Source organism: Solanum tuberosum, unplaced genomic scaffold, assembly GCF_000226075.1.
Source record: "Solanum tuberosum cultivar DM 1-3 516 R44 unplaced genomic scaffold, SolTub_3.0 scf00040, whole genome shotgun sequence".
NCBI lineage: Eukaryota > Viridiplantae > Streptophyta > Magnoliopsida > Solanales > Solanaceae > Solanum > Solanum tuberosum.
Genome location: NW_006238964.1, coordinates 1,929,730 through 1,946,502, shown reverse-complemented (window position 1 = coordinate 1,946,502; position 16,773 = coordinate 1,929,730). Strand labels below are relative to the sequence as shown.

Genomic DNA, 16,773 nt, shown 5'->3' with positions numbered 1-16,773 from the left:
TGAATAGTTGATTTCCTCTTTTTGGCTTTTGACAGCTAGGTTAAATAGGACATGACATACTTTCACCTAACCAAGCATATCGAATTAGGATCGATAAAAGGTTAGTTAGGTAGTTGAATGTTGTTTCACTTAATTATTCTTTCGTACCAGTAATCATAATACTACTTACTTAGTTTCTTGTTATTTGATTTTTTGTTACTATTTGACGACGTTTCTTATACTTTGATTCAGTGGTGTAGCCATAGGGACACCCTTCGTCGAAAAAAATATTGTATATAAAAGTAAAATGATACATGAAATGTGTAAATAACATATTTTGGACACCCTTAACATAACAAGCTATTATAGTCCAGTGGTTTCACCTCCTTGGAATGAGGAAGTGTTCGTGTGTTCGAATTTATTGTGCTATTACTGGACACCCTTTATGGAATTCCTGGCTCCGCCACTACTTTGTTTGATTGTCGTCATATTTTGTTGTAGTTATTGTTATATTTTAAGAAGATACAAGTTCTCGCTTACTTTTTCTTTCTCCTATAGATGTTGTTGTTGTAGTAGTAGTAGTGATCATCTATTTGGGCAGCATTATATTCCTGCTAATCATGTGGCTATGGATGGAAGAATTATCAATTGGGGATTGTGGAAAACTGCAGGTACTTTTTATTTCAATAGATTTACTAGCCTCTTAATCTTTGATTTGTGTGCTTAATTATGAGATTATCTTATGAATTTTTATTTTTCTATGTGTTTAAAAGGTCAAGAAGATTATTTGGCTGGCTGTAGAGTTCAAACAGGTATTTCACCATAATTAACTTACTTATGTGGTCAACTTTCTGAACAAAAAGTAGAAAACAAAGACTTGATAGCATGAAATTTGATTTAAATTCCCGGTTTCTAAAGGTCTGTAAATTATACTTTCTACTACATTACGGAAGCCTTGGAATAACAGGTAAAGTTATTGTTATTGCTATGTGATCAGGAGGTCAAAAGTTTGAGCCGTGGAAACAAAAATGCAGGATAAGGTTGCATACAATAGGCTCGTATGGTCCAACCCTTCCTTCTACTGCATTATTATTATTATTATCTCTCTACGGTTTTTGCTTTTTCTTTGCTATTTTTGAATGACACTTCGACGTTAAATCCACAGGAAAATGCTGGTGGTGATCTCTTCTCTTTTCATTCAAAATTTTGGACACGAAGGGCTATCATCTAAGCAGAGAAACAAATACACAAAGGAAGATGGGAGTTAACACAGACCTCTTTTCTCTCAAATAGCCTAAACCTCACTTTTACATTTTTCATTAGTTATATACTACTAAAATTCTTTCACTATAGCTTCATTTTCCTTTATCTTTGTTCCTTTACATTCATTTCACGTATCTATAACCATTACATCAGTTATTACTGTTGGCACGGGCGTAAAGATATAAGATAGGATTAATTAATGAAGATAAGTATGATATGAAAATCAGAAATTTATGCATCATGTTAGGAGGAGGTACAAGTCGGATCCACCATCTAATAAGTAGTAATAATTTGTCGTAATTGTCATACATATGTGTTGTTTAGTGAGTGACATGATTCTTGTCCATGTCAATCTTACTTCTCTCACTTTTATGTCGTATCTTGCATGTCCATTTGGGGTCGAAATAATAAGGCGGTATATTGAAAAAAGAAATAGTAATATTTATTATTATAATTTGATTAAGTGATTTACTTATTGGAAAAAATATATAATAACCATAATAATTCTTTTTTAAATTATTTTTTTTAATAATTAAATTATGGATTTTAGTGTGTTGTACGTGTGGATAATGAGTCTTCAATTTATTAATATCGAGACAAAGAATAACTAAATACGGAAACCAAAAAAATAGTACTTATTAAAAACATTTATATTTCAAGAAAACAAGAAAAAAATTACAATGATGGTGTGACTTTTCCTTAAATTCAAATAGCGAATTCATTAGATAAATCTGTCATTTATACACATAAAAAAAATACTTGAAAATGACATTTTCTTCTATTTATTTTGTACGGAACCAGAGTTTTATATTCTCTCAACTCTACTTCCGATCCTATATAAGCCAGCATTGTTAAATTCATATATTATTATAATTTTTTTTTGTTTTGATTCATTTGTTTAATTTTTTTCTTCTTTTAGTAAAGTGTGTACCTCTTTTTATAATTTTTAATTTCTCACATAACTAATTTATAATCATAAGATCGGCATATCTTTAATTTAAAATTATAAAAATTATAAAAAAAAATCAATTTTTAATTCAATATCAAATTATTTCATATGTTTCAAAAAGAATGACCTAGTTTCTTTTTAGTTTGTTTAAAAAAGAATGACCTATTTCATTTTTTGATAACACTTTAACTTTAATTTTCTACGTGACATGTTTAAGACCACAAGATCAAAAGATATTTTGATACATTTAATATAATTTAAATTTAGAATCACAAAATTAAAAAAGAAAAATTTCATTTATTAAACTCTGATTTAAATTAAATTAGATCATTCTTTTTGAAACGGTGGAAGTAAAACTTTGTAACATAGGAGCACTTGAGTAGAAAAGTTGGTTTTGTACAAGTACAAGGCAGAAGTGAATAATAATTTATCGAAAAAAATAAAAGGGTATACGTAAAGTAGTGGCTATGCGTAGCAACAAATAGAAAGAAATAAAGAGAGAATGAGAGTATCGAGGCGCATGCAAAAATTCTCATCATTTTGTCCTCTCTGCCCCACGCATACTTCCCATGCCTCTCCTTTTCTTTTCTTTCCTTTCCATATCTTACTTCCTTTTTCCTCTTTTGCCCCTCTTTTATTCTTTTTTTTTTAATAATTATATATTTTCACATTTCCTTTCCTTTATATTTATATCACGTGAGATTCATTAAAATGAAAATACTAGGCTAATTTTTTTTAAAAAATTTTAAACTCGATATCTTTAATTAACATGAGACAGTGAGAGGTCTCTTCCTATTTGAAATAAAATGATAAATTTAATGTGATTTTACTGTAACGATATCTTATTTGTTTGATAAATAGAGCTTGTGAACAGTAAAGTATGTAGAATTTTTTGTAAGTAATTTTTAAATATGAAACTTAAAGAATGTTCAAACAATTCAATGTCATAATAATAATTTTAAATAGATCACGACAAAAAAAACACTCAATAAAAACACGTATAAATGATGACAGACAAAAACGTCTGATAAAGGAAGATATGACACACAAAACATCCTACGTTCATGCAAGATCAGGAGAAAAACTACATGTCAAAGACGTGAACTACTCTGACACAGACATCATTAGCTATTTCAAAACGAAACTTACCATATGTTGAGAAAAACTTCACGTGTATTGACATTAAAAAAAAAGAACTATCTTACCATAAAAGCTTAAACATTATCTGTATATAACAACGACAACATGTTCTTTGTATTTCCACAAATAAGGTTTGAAAGGTGAAGTCTGTACACAAATCTTATCACAAGTTGAGAGGTAGAAAAACTGCTTCCGATAAATTGAACCATCAATCTCATTAATCTAATTTGCATACGTGAAAAATATATTTTCTTTGTCACAATTTAAAACGTCTTGGTTTAACTAAATACAAATTTAAAAAAAATAAAAGAAAGACCTTTAAATTTTGTGTAGTCTCCTTTAAACATAGTGATCTTAAACTCGCCGGGTAGAATGATGAAATTTTAAAACTTACTTCCTCCGTTTAAAAAAGAATGACGTAGTTTGACTTGAAACATAGTTTAAGAAAAGAAAGAATATTTTTAATCTTGTGATTCTAAATTAAAGTTATGTCAAATCTCAAATGTACCAAAATGCCCTTTAATCTTGTGGCCTTTAATATGTTACGTTGAAAGTTAAAATTAAAGTGTTATCATAAAATGAAAGGGATCATTCTTTTTGAAACAGACTAAAAAAAAAACTAGGTCATTCTTTCGTAAGTATTAAATATAAGCAAAATGAAATGTAAGACATTTTAATGGAGTGAGTAAAAGTTCAACAACTTAAAATAAAAATAATATAAACAATTTTTTTAAAAAAAAAATTCACGAAGGGCATAGTGGTCATAAAATGTCTTAATCAAAAGTATTCTAAATCTGGTGCGACGAACAGAGGTCAGCAGAGTAGTATTAGTAGCAGTTGTGTAGTATAGGTGATTGGCCTGAAAAGAGTAGTAAAAAGAAGTGAGAATATCCTCCCCCACCCCCACCCCCCACTGTACCTAAAGCCGAAAGAAGTTGACAGAGGGACCATTGATATACAATGGCTACTCACTTGTGAAGATACCCACTTTCCCAAATCCAAATAAAAAGACTTTTTTTCTCTCTCTGGGTCGCTCTCAAATCCGGGGTTTATATCTTTTTTTCTCTCTTGCATTTACACCCCTTTCAACTCAATTTCATTCATTGTTAACCAGTCCAAGATCCGTATTCTGATAATATCTCATCATGTCTACAAGATCTTCCTCTGTAGTCTTTGAAAATTTTGTAGGGGGTTCATGGGGTTGGTTTACTTTTTGCTGAAACACTTAAAGATGCTTCAATTTTTGGGTACATGAAGAAGATCTGTTTCTGGGTTTCTTTTGTTTTTATCTTCTGAAGTCTAAAGCTTGGATCTTTTAGTGTTTTTCACACTTTTTATCTTGTTTCAAGATTCAAAGGAAATGTATGGCATGTTGTTAAAAGATAATGTTTTTGGGTTCTTGAGGAATACTTGGATTCTTCTGTTTTTTTTTTTTTTTTGGTAATGGTGAAAGATAAGTAAGGAAAGTGTGTATTTTTAGTAGTTTATTGGAAGCTCTGAAATCGAAAGATACAAGTTGTCTAGTGCCGTTTCAGTTTGGTAAATTGGTTTTCTCTTTTAGTATTACCAAGAAAAGGTCACTTCAAGACATTCTCATTTTGTTCAGAGCTCCCAAGAAGAATAATGCTAAAAAAAGTTGAATTGTTGTGAAGACAAAAGTGAAGAAGAAGCAGAGTAACAGAGCTTGTTTGTTTTCTTTCATAAAGGGCAAAGCATTTCAGTTTGTAAGATTTAAGACAAATGGCTTCCTGCAAGGATGGTAAGTCGGTGTTGGATAACGGAAAGTATGTCCGGTATACACCTGAGCAGGTTGAAGCTCTTGAGAGGCTTTATCATGATTGTCCTAAACCAAGTTCAATGCGCCGTCAGCAGCTTATCAGAGAATGTCCTATCCTCTCTAACATTGAACCTAAGCAAATCAAAGTTTGGTTCCAGAATCGAAGGTACTATAAATGTCTTCTATTCTCTTGTTAAATCTTACTGCTATGCAAAATTGCACTTCAAAGCTAGCTTTTGTTACAAAAAAAATCCAATCTTGGGTTCACTTCTTGCACAAATCTTATTCACTTACTTTTTAAAATTGCATTTGAAGTTATCTGCATAAAAAAGTTCTATTCTTGTGGTTCCCCTTTTCATTTTCTTCTCTCTTTTTTCTGTTCCTACTAATAATGTGTGAATGACAAGCTCCTTCATGATATTTGGTCAGTTTTTTGAAAATTTGTCTTCAATATTTTTTTCTAAGTTCCAAGTTTTTGGTTTTACTAAAATGCATGTCCTAACACAACTTCAAATCCCAAAAACCATTTTTCAACAAACATCAAAATCACTTTTTTTTTTAAAAGTTTCAACTAAATCTATAGCCATACCATTAGCTAAGTTATGTTTTTTTCTTTCCAATTTTTGGTTAATAGATGCAGGGAGAAACAGAGGAAAGAGGCGTCAAGGCTTCAGTCTGTGAATAGGAAGCTGACGGCAATGAACAAGCTATTAATGGAAGAAAATGACAGATTACAGAAGCAAGTTTCTCAACTGGTGTATGAAAATGGCTACTTTCGCAGGCAAAGTCACAGTGTAAGAATTTAAGGCCCTTTTTGCTCTTTCCCTTCAAACTAATGTGGGCTTAAATCGAACTGTAAGTTTCATAATTTCTCAACTCAAATGCAGACTCCGCTTGCTACGAAAGATACGAGTTGTGATTCAGTGGTGACTAGTGGTCAGCACCACTTGACATCTCAGCATCCGCCGAGGGATGCTAGTCCTGCAGGGTGAGTGAGTGGGATTGCAGTTGTTGGGTCCTTTTCTTCTTTAAACATAGTGCTTTGTAACCATTTCTCTTGTTTTTTGTGTTTGTGGCTTATGGCTATGTATTTGTGCTTTGTTCCAGACTTTTGTCCATTGCAGAAGAAACTTTAACAGAGTTTCTTTCAAAGGCTACTGGAACTGCTGTTGAGTGGGTCCAAATGCCTGGAATGAAGGTATTTTTAATTTAAAGTAATGCCTTTTTACTGTAAAAAATAAATTAATTACTTCTTCCGTTTCAATTTATGTGACATAGTTTGAGTTGTGACGCAGTTTAAGTTAAAAACGAGGAACTTTCGAAATTTGTTTTCTTTAAACATGCCATAACATTTTCTGTGACTGTAACATTTTTGGAACTTGTGGTATTCATCATGGCATTACTGTCGTGTTACTAAAAAAATTTCTCTTTGAGGGTAAAATATGAAGTTTATAGTTAGATGTTTCCAAATAAATGTGTCATTTTTTAGAATGGACTAATTAGAAAATAGTGTCACAGAAAACTATCTCGGAGGTAGTATTATTGAACTCTTTTTTTTATTGGAGAAAGTATTGTAAAAAGGCCAAGGGTATTATTGCAACAAATCCTTGTGCAATTTAAAACCAAGCATACATTAATATTATGCTGTGTAAAGAAACTCTAATATTAAAGATAAGATGACCAGATTCGTACAAAAGACAATTTATTCCATATTTGACCAATATGAGTCCAAATGTCTGGAATGTGTATAGCAGAGATTCATAAGGTTGACAGAAATTCCTTTGGAATAGGGGTAAGTTTATTGATTGATTGATTTAGCTTTCAGTACAATTAATCAGATATGCAATGACAAATGTTCATTATTAAATTATGTCTTGGAATTCTTCTATTAGTTAAATATCAATCTAATGAACTCATATGTAATTAAAGGGTTAAACTAGCAAATGCATTCATGTCTGTACTATGTAGCCGTATTAGCAAACTACCGAGTGTTAGAGCCGAATGCATGAAATTGGCTGCTTCACCTTTCTTCATAAATGATGTCAATAAATTACCAAACAGCAGACAATTCCTTTGTTCAACATATCAATCAAAGATATAAATACAATATTTTTTTTAGTTCTGGAAGCTCTTCTTACTAGTCTATCAATTAGTATAAAACTGTATCTTATCTTATAGCCCGATTTGGTAGGTCCACGGAAGAGAATATATGTGCCGTTGGCCTCTTTTGAAGTTGTCAGTTATAATTATTGTATAAAAATATTGCAAAATTGCATTACAACAGTTTTGGGATTTCTATATAGTGCATCAGTGTTCTTTCTCAGGCTCATATTTATGATAAAAGTTGTCATCATTCAGGCTTTTGCTTGTGAGTTGTGATGGCAAATGGTGGTACAGTACTCCACTTACCATGAGGGCATTTATATATCACTACACATTTTCCAGTCTCCTTTTTCTGTAGCTATATTATTTCTGTTACAGATACTCAGTACTGGTTTAACTCTTTCTAATCATCTCTCTCTTGAAATGCATAGCCTGGTCCGGATTCCATTGGAATCATTGCTATTTCTCATGGTTGCACTGGCGTGGCAGCAAGAGCTTGTGGCCTGGTTGGTCTAGAGCCAACGAGGGTAAGCTAATTATCTGTTTTGAAATTTATGTTTCTGGCACTGTAATATGAAATTAATTGTCTGAGATCTCTCTAGGTCTCCGAAATCCTTAAGGATCGACCTTCTTGGTATCGTGACTGCCGGGTTGTTGAAGTTCTCAATGTGCTGCCTACTGCCAATGGTGGAACCATTGAACTCCTTTACATGCAGGTAGGTTACTGTACTGTTGCTTCTCGTGCTTGTGCATTCAGTCCTTTTATACCTTCTTGATGAACTTTAAACATTTTTGCTTTTAGCTTTATGCACCAACAACATTGGCACCTGCCCGTGATTTCTGGCTCTTACGGTATACAACTGTTATGGATGATGGCAGTCTCGTGGTATGGTTTCATTATGTCTAGTCTTTTTTCTAATATAAAAATTATATTCTGCCACTTCTTACTTCATCAAAAAAAAAAAAAAAAAAAAATTATATTCTGCCAAGTCCTTTTTTTTTTTTTTTTATTTTCAATATTCTGCCAAGTCCTACACAAAATGTAAATTTCTTCTTCTAATGTTGGTCAAGTGTCACTTGATTGTGCCAGCATAAATAGCAATCTGTCCTGGTATAAATTAGTGGCTTTTGTATATAACAGGATGCTTGAGAATAACTACTCTTTAAGCCAAATGGCGTATTTTCGCTAATTGCAACTTCACATATTTTAGGTTTGTGCATTCACATGCTTCATGAACTAACATGTCATATTTTATAAAATACCCAGGTGTGTGAAAGGTCACTTGGAAATACTCAGAATGGTCCAAGTATGCCACCTGTTCAGAACTTTGTGAGAGCAGAAATCCTACCTAGTGGATACCTGATTAGACCTTGTGAGGGGGGTGGTTCAATTATCCACATTGTTGATCATATGAATTTAGAGGTAAAGTTATTGTCCATATTTCCTGTTCTCCTTCATTGTGCCAAGTTATGTAGTGGTATGGTTGACACTATTATGATTGTTAGGCATGGAGTGTGCCTGAAGTCTTACGCCCACTTTATGAGTCATCAGCAGTGCTAGCTCAGAAGACGACAGTGGCTGTAAGAACTTTTACTCAAATTGATTAAATACCATGTGCAAGGTTAGAGAATACTATTGGCATTCTGGTGACTCTATACATCCTCCTTGCAGGCACTACGCTACCTCAGGCAGATTGCACAGGAGGTTTCACAGACTAATGTTACTAACTGGGGAAGACGACCCGCAGCTCTACGTGCATTAAGCCAGAGGCTGAGCAGGTTTGAATGACCTACTTTTTGATGGATTCTCTTTCAATGTTCTTTACTCTTTCTGTCATTTAAACTATGAATTATTTTGGCAGAGGCTTCAATGAGGCCCTTAATGGTATAGCTGATGAGGGCTGGTCTATGCTCGATAGCGATGGAATGGATGATGTTACCATCCTTGTGAACTCTTCTCCTGACAAGTTGATGGGCTTAAACCTTCCTTTTGCAAATGGATTTTCACCAATGAGCAATGCGGTTATGTGTGCAAAAGCATCAATGCTTCTACAGGTCTGCTTATTCAATACGTTGATGCTGAAACTATAAAATTGAATTGCTGATTTACTTTTTTAAGTGGATAAGTAAATGTTTCCTGTTTGTGTTATAATTGGATAAACGCGATTGGGTATGAGGAGGGTTGGCTGCTGACCATGTTGCTTTTTTCTTTTTAACACAGTTGTCTTGTTTTTATTGTCCAGAATGTGCCTCCTGCTATACTTCTCAGGTTCCTTCGTGAACATCGATCTGAATGGGCAGACAACAATATAGATGCTTATGCTGCTGCAGCCATTAAAGTTGGTCCTTGCAGCTTACCTGGGGCTCGAGTTGGTAACTTCGGGGGTCAAGTGATACTTCCACTCGCTCACACTGTTGAGCATGAAGAGGCAAGCTTAGTAGTTCTATTTAATCTGCACTGCTGGCATTCCTAGTTTATTTGAACTGTTCCAGTTTGCCTTGTTTGAATAATTTTTTTGTGGTTTCTCATCGTAGTTGCTGATAATGTGCTCTTTTTTGCTTATAGTTGCTGGAGGTCATTAAGTTGGAAGGTCATTCTCCTGAGGATGCGATAATGCCACGAGATATGTTTCTATTGCAAGTAAGTTTTATTTCTGCACATGTGTAAGTTGAGTGCTTTTGCTGTCCATATTTTCAGCTTGGCCATTCTCTCTTTTTTACCCCTCCCCCAGAAGCTCTTACCTTTTTGCTCCATTGGTGACTCCAACCTTAATCTTGGAAGTGAGAGTGCTTACCATCAGAGCAACACCCTCTTGTCACCTTGGCCATTCTCAATGTCTTGCAACCCCTCACTTGTGGATTTTTAGAATATCTTTCTTTGAATTGAAAGAATTTCTAATCTGAGGAAAATTATGCAGCTATGCAGTGGAATGGATGAAAATGCTGTTGGAACTTGCGCCGAACTCGTGTTTGCTCCTATTGATGCCTCGTTTGCTGATGATGCACCATTGCTTCCGTCTGGGTTTCGCATTATTTCACTTGAGTCTGGAAAGGTTAGGGTTTCGTATCCACCTATTAGTGCTTATTCTTTTAGGTATTTGTTCATTTGGTTTGTTATCCTCAATGTTTTTACCAATATGCTTCGTTTGTGCAGGAAGCGTCCAGTCCAAATCGTACCCTTGATCTTACTTCTGCTCTTGAGACTGGCCCAGCGGAAAACAAAGCGGCCAATGACCTTCACACTAGTGGTGGCTCATCAAGATCTGTCATGACAATTGCTTTTCAATTTGCTTTTGAAAGCCACATGCAAGAGAGTGTTGCTTCAATGGCTCGACAATATGTCCGAAGCATTATTTCATCTGTTCAAAGAGTTGCGTTAGCACTTTCACCATCTCACTTGGGTTCTCATGGAGGTCTTCGTTTGCCATTGGGGACTCCTGAAGCACATACATTAGCTCGTTGGATCTGCCAAAGTTACAGGTATGTGGTATTATACTTGTGTGTGGGCCTAACATAGGAGCACACTAAGTAATTATTTTCAGTTTTTCATCCAGTCAACTGTTGCGCTTTTCCAATACCAAGTTCTAAATGAAATACATATTGGCTACATAAGTTGATCTAAATGTATAATGTTTAGATTAACACGAGTGTAATTTTCCAGAAATTGGTTCATCAAAAGAAATGATTAACACTCTAGAAATAGCTCAATCCTCTTTTTTCGTAAGCAATTTTTTATATGGGACGTTACTAGGAGGGAAATCAATGGGTGTTTATCTGCATGTAATTATGTTCTGAGTTTAACACCAGTCTCTGTTGTGGTTAATTTTTTTGTTCTCTTAAGGTGCTTTTTGGGCGTGGAGCTTCTGAAATCAAATACTGATCAAGGAAGTGAATCAATCCTCAAAAGCCTATGGCATCACTCAGATGCTATTATCTGCTGCTCTGCTAAGGTTTGTTCCCAAATCCTCTTTTAATATTCTTTTGCTTGTTCAAAGCACTCTAATTGCATCCCTCTTACCTTTTAGTTTGTTCGAGTACATGAAATTTTGAGTTCAATATTTCTGCAGGCTTTGCCAGTTTTCACATTTGCAAATCAGGCTGGTCTTGACATGCTCGAGACAACCTTGGTTGCACTTCAAGATATTACCTTGGAGAAAATATTTGATGATCATGGAAAGAAGAACCTCTGCACTGAGTTCCCACAGATAATGCAACAGGTTGGTACTCCTTTTATATGGAAAGTATTGTATGTAGCAAGTAATGATTTCCCGAATCTTATTGCACCGAGTTGCATGCCCCTTTTAGATTTGCTTGAAGACAGATTATCACGACTGCTGCAGTTTCTAATTGTAATTTATTGATTGACAGGGTTTTGCATGTCTACAAGGGGGAATTTGCTTGTCAAGCATGAGCAGACCTATTTCTTATGAGAGAGCAGTGGCATGGAAAGTTATGAATGAAGAAGATACTGCTCATTGTATCTGTTTCATGTTTGTCAACTGGTCATTTGTCTAAGTTACTTTTCTTTAGATCTGTTTTAAAAGGGATCAGTAAAACTATACCTAAGAACCCTTACATATTCTCCTTTTAGAATCATTTTGAACTAGTTGTGTTTGTTGAAAACTTGTTTATTGTTAAAATTTGTGCTACTCAGCAACTTTATGCTATGTCTTTTGAAAGCTTATGCTTCTTTAAGTCATCATATATTGTTACTCTTGCTCCCGTTGGACAAATCTGACCCCTGTCCTGTTCGCGCCTACTTATATAGGATATTTGAAGAAGTGAACATCCTTCTCAGTAGCAGAGTCCGCGAAAAAGAAGAGGGATGGTTATTTCACTTAGACAGGGTCTCTAACTACTCTCATGTAGTATATTAGCAAATTGAACATTGATGCCTCTTATTTTTCTTTGAAAAATATCATCACTTTAAAGTAAGGTTTGAGATCAATAACAGTAAATTAAACAAGATTTAATAACATTATAAAGCTACTAAACATATGAACATATATTGATCAAGTAGCTCGAATCATATACAGGATTTATAAAGTAAGAAAACTTCAAAATCCTTGCAAGGGTAAAAGAAGTTACACCAAAGTTTAGCCATAAACAGAAAATTAAGACGACTATGGTACATACGTTATTGCAGAAGGTACAACTCAAGGAAGCACGTTCTATCGATCAGGTTACTATATTAAGGTCACTCATTTGTTTAGTAATGGCAGGGATGCAACTATTAGTTCTAGCAATTCCACCACTCTTCTTTTGCATAATTCTTTCCCTTGGACTAATTGATTTTGCCCTCATAATTCCCTTTGTATTTTTCTTCAACATTTGTCTCATAGCCTCAGCTTGATTAAGTACTGGATAAGCCCTACCAAATTTGTTGAATTTGCTACAAGCACTCATATGAGTAGTTAATGCTTCTTCATTTTGTCCTCCATTTTTTTGGGCCTCTTCTTTTACTGCATCAGCACAAAGCCCACATATCCACTTACCTGAATATTTTTTTCGAATTTGATCGATGTATTCGGATGTGTAGTCATCGCTCATACCACAACACTCACATTTCGCGCTTTCTACCTCGGAGACTGGAGGGAGATTTTCATCGATTATTGCATCATTCTTCATCCACTCGTATGTAATTTCAGACATTGTCCTTTTTAGGCTGTCGTTGGAGAGTCGAGGTGATTTGCTAAGATTTCGAACGTTGGAGGTTACAATTGTCTCTCCATGAGGTGCCATTTTAAAATGAATATTGTCAAAAAAAATATGTTGTTATTGAGATTTATAATGTTGGCTAAGGATGTAAAATGATGAAGAAAATAGGTAGGTATTTATAGTAGTTGGCTACTGTTGTTGTTTTCACTTTTCAAGTTGGGAGCTGAAAAGTTACAAAGTTGTGGACCATGGGAACTTACATGTCACTTTTTACTTCTATTTTTGTATGGATAGTCTTGAATATGCTAGATTTTTCTCTGAATTTAAATTTTCATACATGGATGTAGAGTGAATTTTTATTATTTTGATCAACTAGACGTTAGATTTTACTAGATATGTTGTCGATCAACTGGGCGTACGGTACATACATTACAAATTAAAAAAGAAATGACAAATTAATACTTGTCCTCATTCCTATGTGGGTTAAAAGTTTTAAATGCATAAATATTCATGATTTACATCATGTTTACTCGATACTCTATTTTATTATCTCGTTTTTACATAACAAGTAAAAATGAATTTTACGACTTCATTATTTAAAAAGTTATGAAAATTATAACCTTTATTCTATGGTTTGTAAGTGTATGTTCCATATACAGGGACGGAAATAATTTTTTTACTTAGGAGAGTCAAATTATAAAAGAAGTAAATCTACGAAGAAGCCAAGAGTGTCAATAATATAGGAGACCCCCTCTCAAATTTATTTCCTTGTGATTTTAAGTACATGTATTCAATAATTTGTAAGTTCCATACTTCTTAATTTTAATTTTCTTCAAAATAAAAAAAAATGACTTTCTGATATAATAACTATCAATTGAATGACCATACGAGAATAAAAATCAACTCAGAAAGTATATCTTCGTCTGTATAAACAAAAAAGTTATGGAGTCTATCATTAGCCACTAGAAGAAGAAGAAGATCAACTTGGTTGACATGATCACAAGTTTGCTTATTTCGACCATTCAATACAAGTTAGTATTATTTTTTACCTACATTTTTTTCTTCCACTAGAAATAGTACGTATACAATATTATTGAACTATCAATGTCACCCTAATATTCTCGTGATACTGTAGTTATCATGTTATACATATACGTACTTATATCCTATCAATTAATGCTGGTGAAAATTGAAACTAACATGTATTTAAACCTCTACCTCTACTTTTTTTTTTTTTTGGTTAAATCAAAATGTGGTAGACTTTGGTTGTGGCTGAACTTAAATATCGATGTTTAAGTATACATACACTTAGAATTTCTCATGGTTGATATATGTCCAAAGTTGAAAAATATCTATGATCACTTGGTTTCCTTCTATTCATGTGGAGGTGAATGCAAGAAGAGCTTAAATATTACTCCCTTCGTGACATTTGACACACCCATTAAGAAAATAATGATTGATAAGATTATTTTATCATATTATTCCTGTTAATTAATGTTTAGTTCTAAGTCTTGAAAATGATTCTGGGAATAGGTAATAATTAATACAAAGGGTAAAATATGATTTTTTTAAATTCTTTTTTGATATATTAAAAGTGAAAATCTATTTTGGAATAGTGCACAAGTAAAAGTGATCAAAGAAAAATATTATCTATTGATAGCACTTGAAGATCAAGTAGTAAAAATGTCACGAAGTCATCTTATTTGGATTTCTCATGAATTAATTTAAATCAACATATGATTGAATTAGATGAATTAAAATGGCTAAATCAATCAAAATTTGCTCATGTTAACGGGATCATATTTTTATGTGCTAATTTTCGCATCCTAAAAGTAACATATCTTAATCAAAGGTAAGAGGAAGTTTCAGCAAGCCCATTAAGATTTAGAGCACGTCATATGGAATTGTTTAAGCGAGCCCATTAAGATTGAATTGGGCCTTTGTCTTAAATGCCTATAATAGTAGGAGAAAATTACACCATCAGTCACGGATTTAGGAACTTAATTAGCATAATTTTATTTTTTTATAACTATTAAAAAGAAAATAAAATATTAATATAAACTTACATCCACGAGTACAACTGTACAAGAATCTTTAATGGGCCAATCTAGATTACGAGTACAACTGTACAAGAGGATAATCTTCTTGCAGTAGTTATCTTTTCCCTCCGTCTCAAATTCACGTGACACACTTTCTTTTTATCTATCCAAAAAATTTCACATTTCTATAATTCGAAAAAACTGAACTTCTAAAATTTCTCTTTTACTCTTAATAAAATGATGAATTTAAAAAAAAGTATATGAAATTTCTTTTTTTAAAATATTGTGTTGATCAAATCAAACAGTTAAACATAAATTGAGACGAATAAAATAAAAACAAAATAGAATGTACGAATATGAACATTTGTGCTACACAGCTATTGAATCAGAGAACACGTGAAATTTGCAAGAAAAAAATCTTAAGTAGTGGGTTTCTTTTTTTCAATTATAGCAGAAAAAAAAGTGAGTCATTTAGTACAAATTAAAGTTACATAACAAGTACAGTCCAAATGCAAAGTACGTCTAATTAGGTAACTTAATTGATCAAATAAAACGCCCAGTTGAAAAATCCTTTTTGCTTTTTTCACTAATACGACTTAATTATTGCTACTATATTTAGTAATTTAATCACTTTGAAAAGTTTTAAAAGTGTATAGAGCTTCAAAAAGTGTAAACAAACGCATGAGAAGGGAAACTCCCTAAAGTTTATAATAAGCAAATTAAAATTAAATATTAAGCGCATGCTCAGCTTTTGGAGATATTTTTTGTTGTGTTATGATTTTTTTAATATTTATTTAGTTGTAAACAGCTGTATTTTTTTAATTAATTAAGAGAAAGGAATAAATGAACCCCAGTGAAACTGGAAAAAAGTAAACAGTAGAGAGTTGAAAAAGTCATGAAGATTTTGATTTTTCAAAGTTCAAACGTTCTCGATTTTGTGTATTTCAAAAGCTTTGTAGTAACATTTTAGACACTCAAAATACACTTTAATTATTTCAGATGGGAAAACTTTATACCCATTATACACTATCCTAATTTCACATTTCAAAATTTAAACTATATGAGTTACACTTGTTATATATTATTTTTCAAAAAATTCATTTGATTATCTTTAGGACATTTAGTATGATTAATTAATACTTTAAATTTTTCTCTTTCAAATAGTTATGAAATGTGTTTTGCTTTATTTTTAGTCAATTGTCTATCAGAAACATTTCTCTATTATAATGAGATAGTAATAATATTTACATACATTTTTATCTTTTTTCACTTGTCAATTACATTGTCTATGTTATTAGTATTATTGTTGTACCTTGTAATTTATTTTGACACTTTAAAATTAAAATTGACTATGTGATTATACTACTCCTGTCAATGTGATGAGAAAAAATAATTAATTACATTAACAGCTTGACAAACATATTTTTGGGACGAACGGTTTTGGGATTTTTCTTTCAACCACAACATCTCCAAAGTTGCAAGCGTTTTGTGATGCTGATTGGGCACCATGCCCTACTACCAGGAGATCAGTTACTGGTTATTTGGTGAAGTTTGATGACTCTCTAATCTCTTGGAAAGCAAAGAAACAGCCTACCATATCCAGGAGCTCTGCAGAAGCAGAGTATAGAAGCATAGCTTCCACAGTGGCTGAGATTGTTTGGGTTGTTGGTTTGTTTACAGAACTGGGGATCACTCTAACACTTCCTGTCTTTGTCCATTGTGATAGCAAGTCAGCCATACAGATTGCAGCTAACCCTGTATTTCATGAACGTACAAAACATATTGACATCGATTGTCATTTCATTCATGAGAAGATCTTACAAGGTCTCATTGAGACTGTCTATTTGTCTACCACTGAGCAGTAG

The 16,773-nt window shown here is 33.0% G+C and overlaps 3 protein-coding genes and 1 long non-coding RNA gene across 4 annotated transcripts; 3 read left to right on the top strand and 1 right to left on the bottom strand.

Annotated features, from left to right (window-relative positions):
- The first annotated feature begins 904 nt into the window (after nucleotides 1–904).
- On the top strand, nucleotides 905–1,347 carry LOC107059807 (uncharacterized). The gene is made up of 2 exons (XR_001472961.1): nucleotides 905–1,019; nucleotides 1,145–1,347. It is a non-coding gene; the product is annotated as an uncharacterized lncRNA (long non-coding RNA).
- A 2,965-nt stretch (nucleotides 1,348–4,312) lies between these two features.
- Nucleotides 4,313–11,878, top strand: LOC102580476 (homeobox-leucine zipper protein ATHB-15). Its single transcript, XM_006342985.2, has 18 exons — nucleotides 4,313–5,274; nucleotides 5,743–5,902; nucleotides 5,996–6,096; nucleotides 6,216–6,306; nucleotides 7,643–7,738; nucleotides 7,814–7,927; nucleotides 8,014–8,097; nucleotides 8,479–8,634; nucleotides 8,718–8,792; nucleotides 8,884–8,990; nucleotides 9,074–9,266; nucleotides 9,455–9,640; nucleotides 9,778–9,852; nucleotides 10,130–10,264; nucleotides 10,366–10,691; nucleotides 11,053–11,161; nucleotides 11,279–11,428; nucleotides 11,580–11,878. The coding sequence occupies exons 1-18, from the start codon at nucleotides 5,072–5,074 to the stop codon at nucleotides 11,724–11,726; spliced, it is 2,508 nt and encodes an 835-aa protein (XP_006343047.1). The 5' UTR covers nucleotides 4,313–5,071; the 3' UTR covers nucleotides 11,727–11,878.
- Nucleotides 11,879–12,286: 408 nt separating this feature from the next.
- Nucleotides 12,287–13,002, bottom strand: LOC107059806 (uncharacterized). The gene has a single exon (XM_015306810.1). It carries the CDS (start codon nucleotides 12,951–12,953, stop codon nucleotides 12,390–12,392), a length of 564 nt encoding a protein of 187 aa, XP_015162296.1. The 5' UTR covers nucleotides 12,954–13,002; the 3' UTR covers nucleotides 12,287–12,389.
- Nucleotides 13,003–14,966: 1,964 nt separating this feature from the next.
- Nucleotides 14,967–16,773, top strand: LOC107059798 (uncharacterized mitochondrial protein AtMg00810-like). The gene is made up of 2 exons (XM_015306802.1): nucleotides 14,967–14,987; nucleotides 16,318–16,773. The coding sequence occupies exons 1-2, from the start codon at nucleotides 14,967–14,969 to the stop codon at nucleotides 16,771–16,773; spliced, it is 477 nt and encodes a 158-aa protein (XP_015162288.1).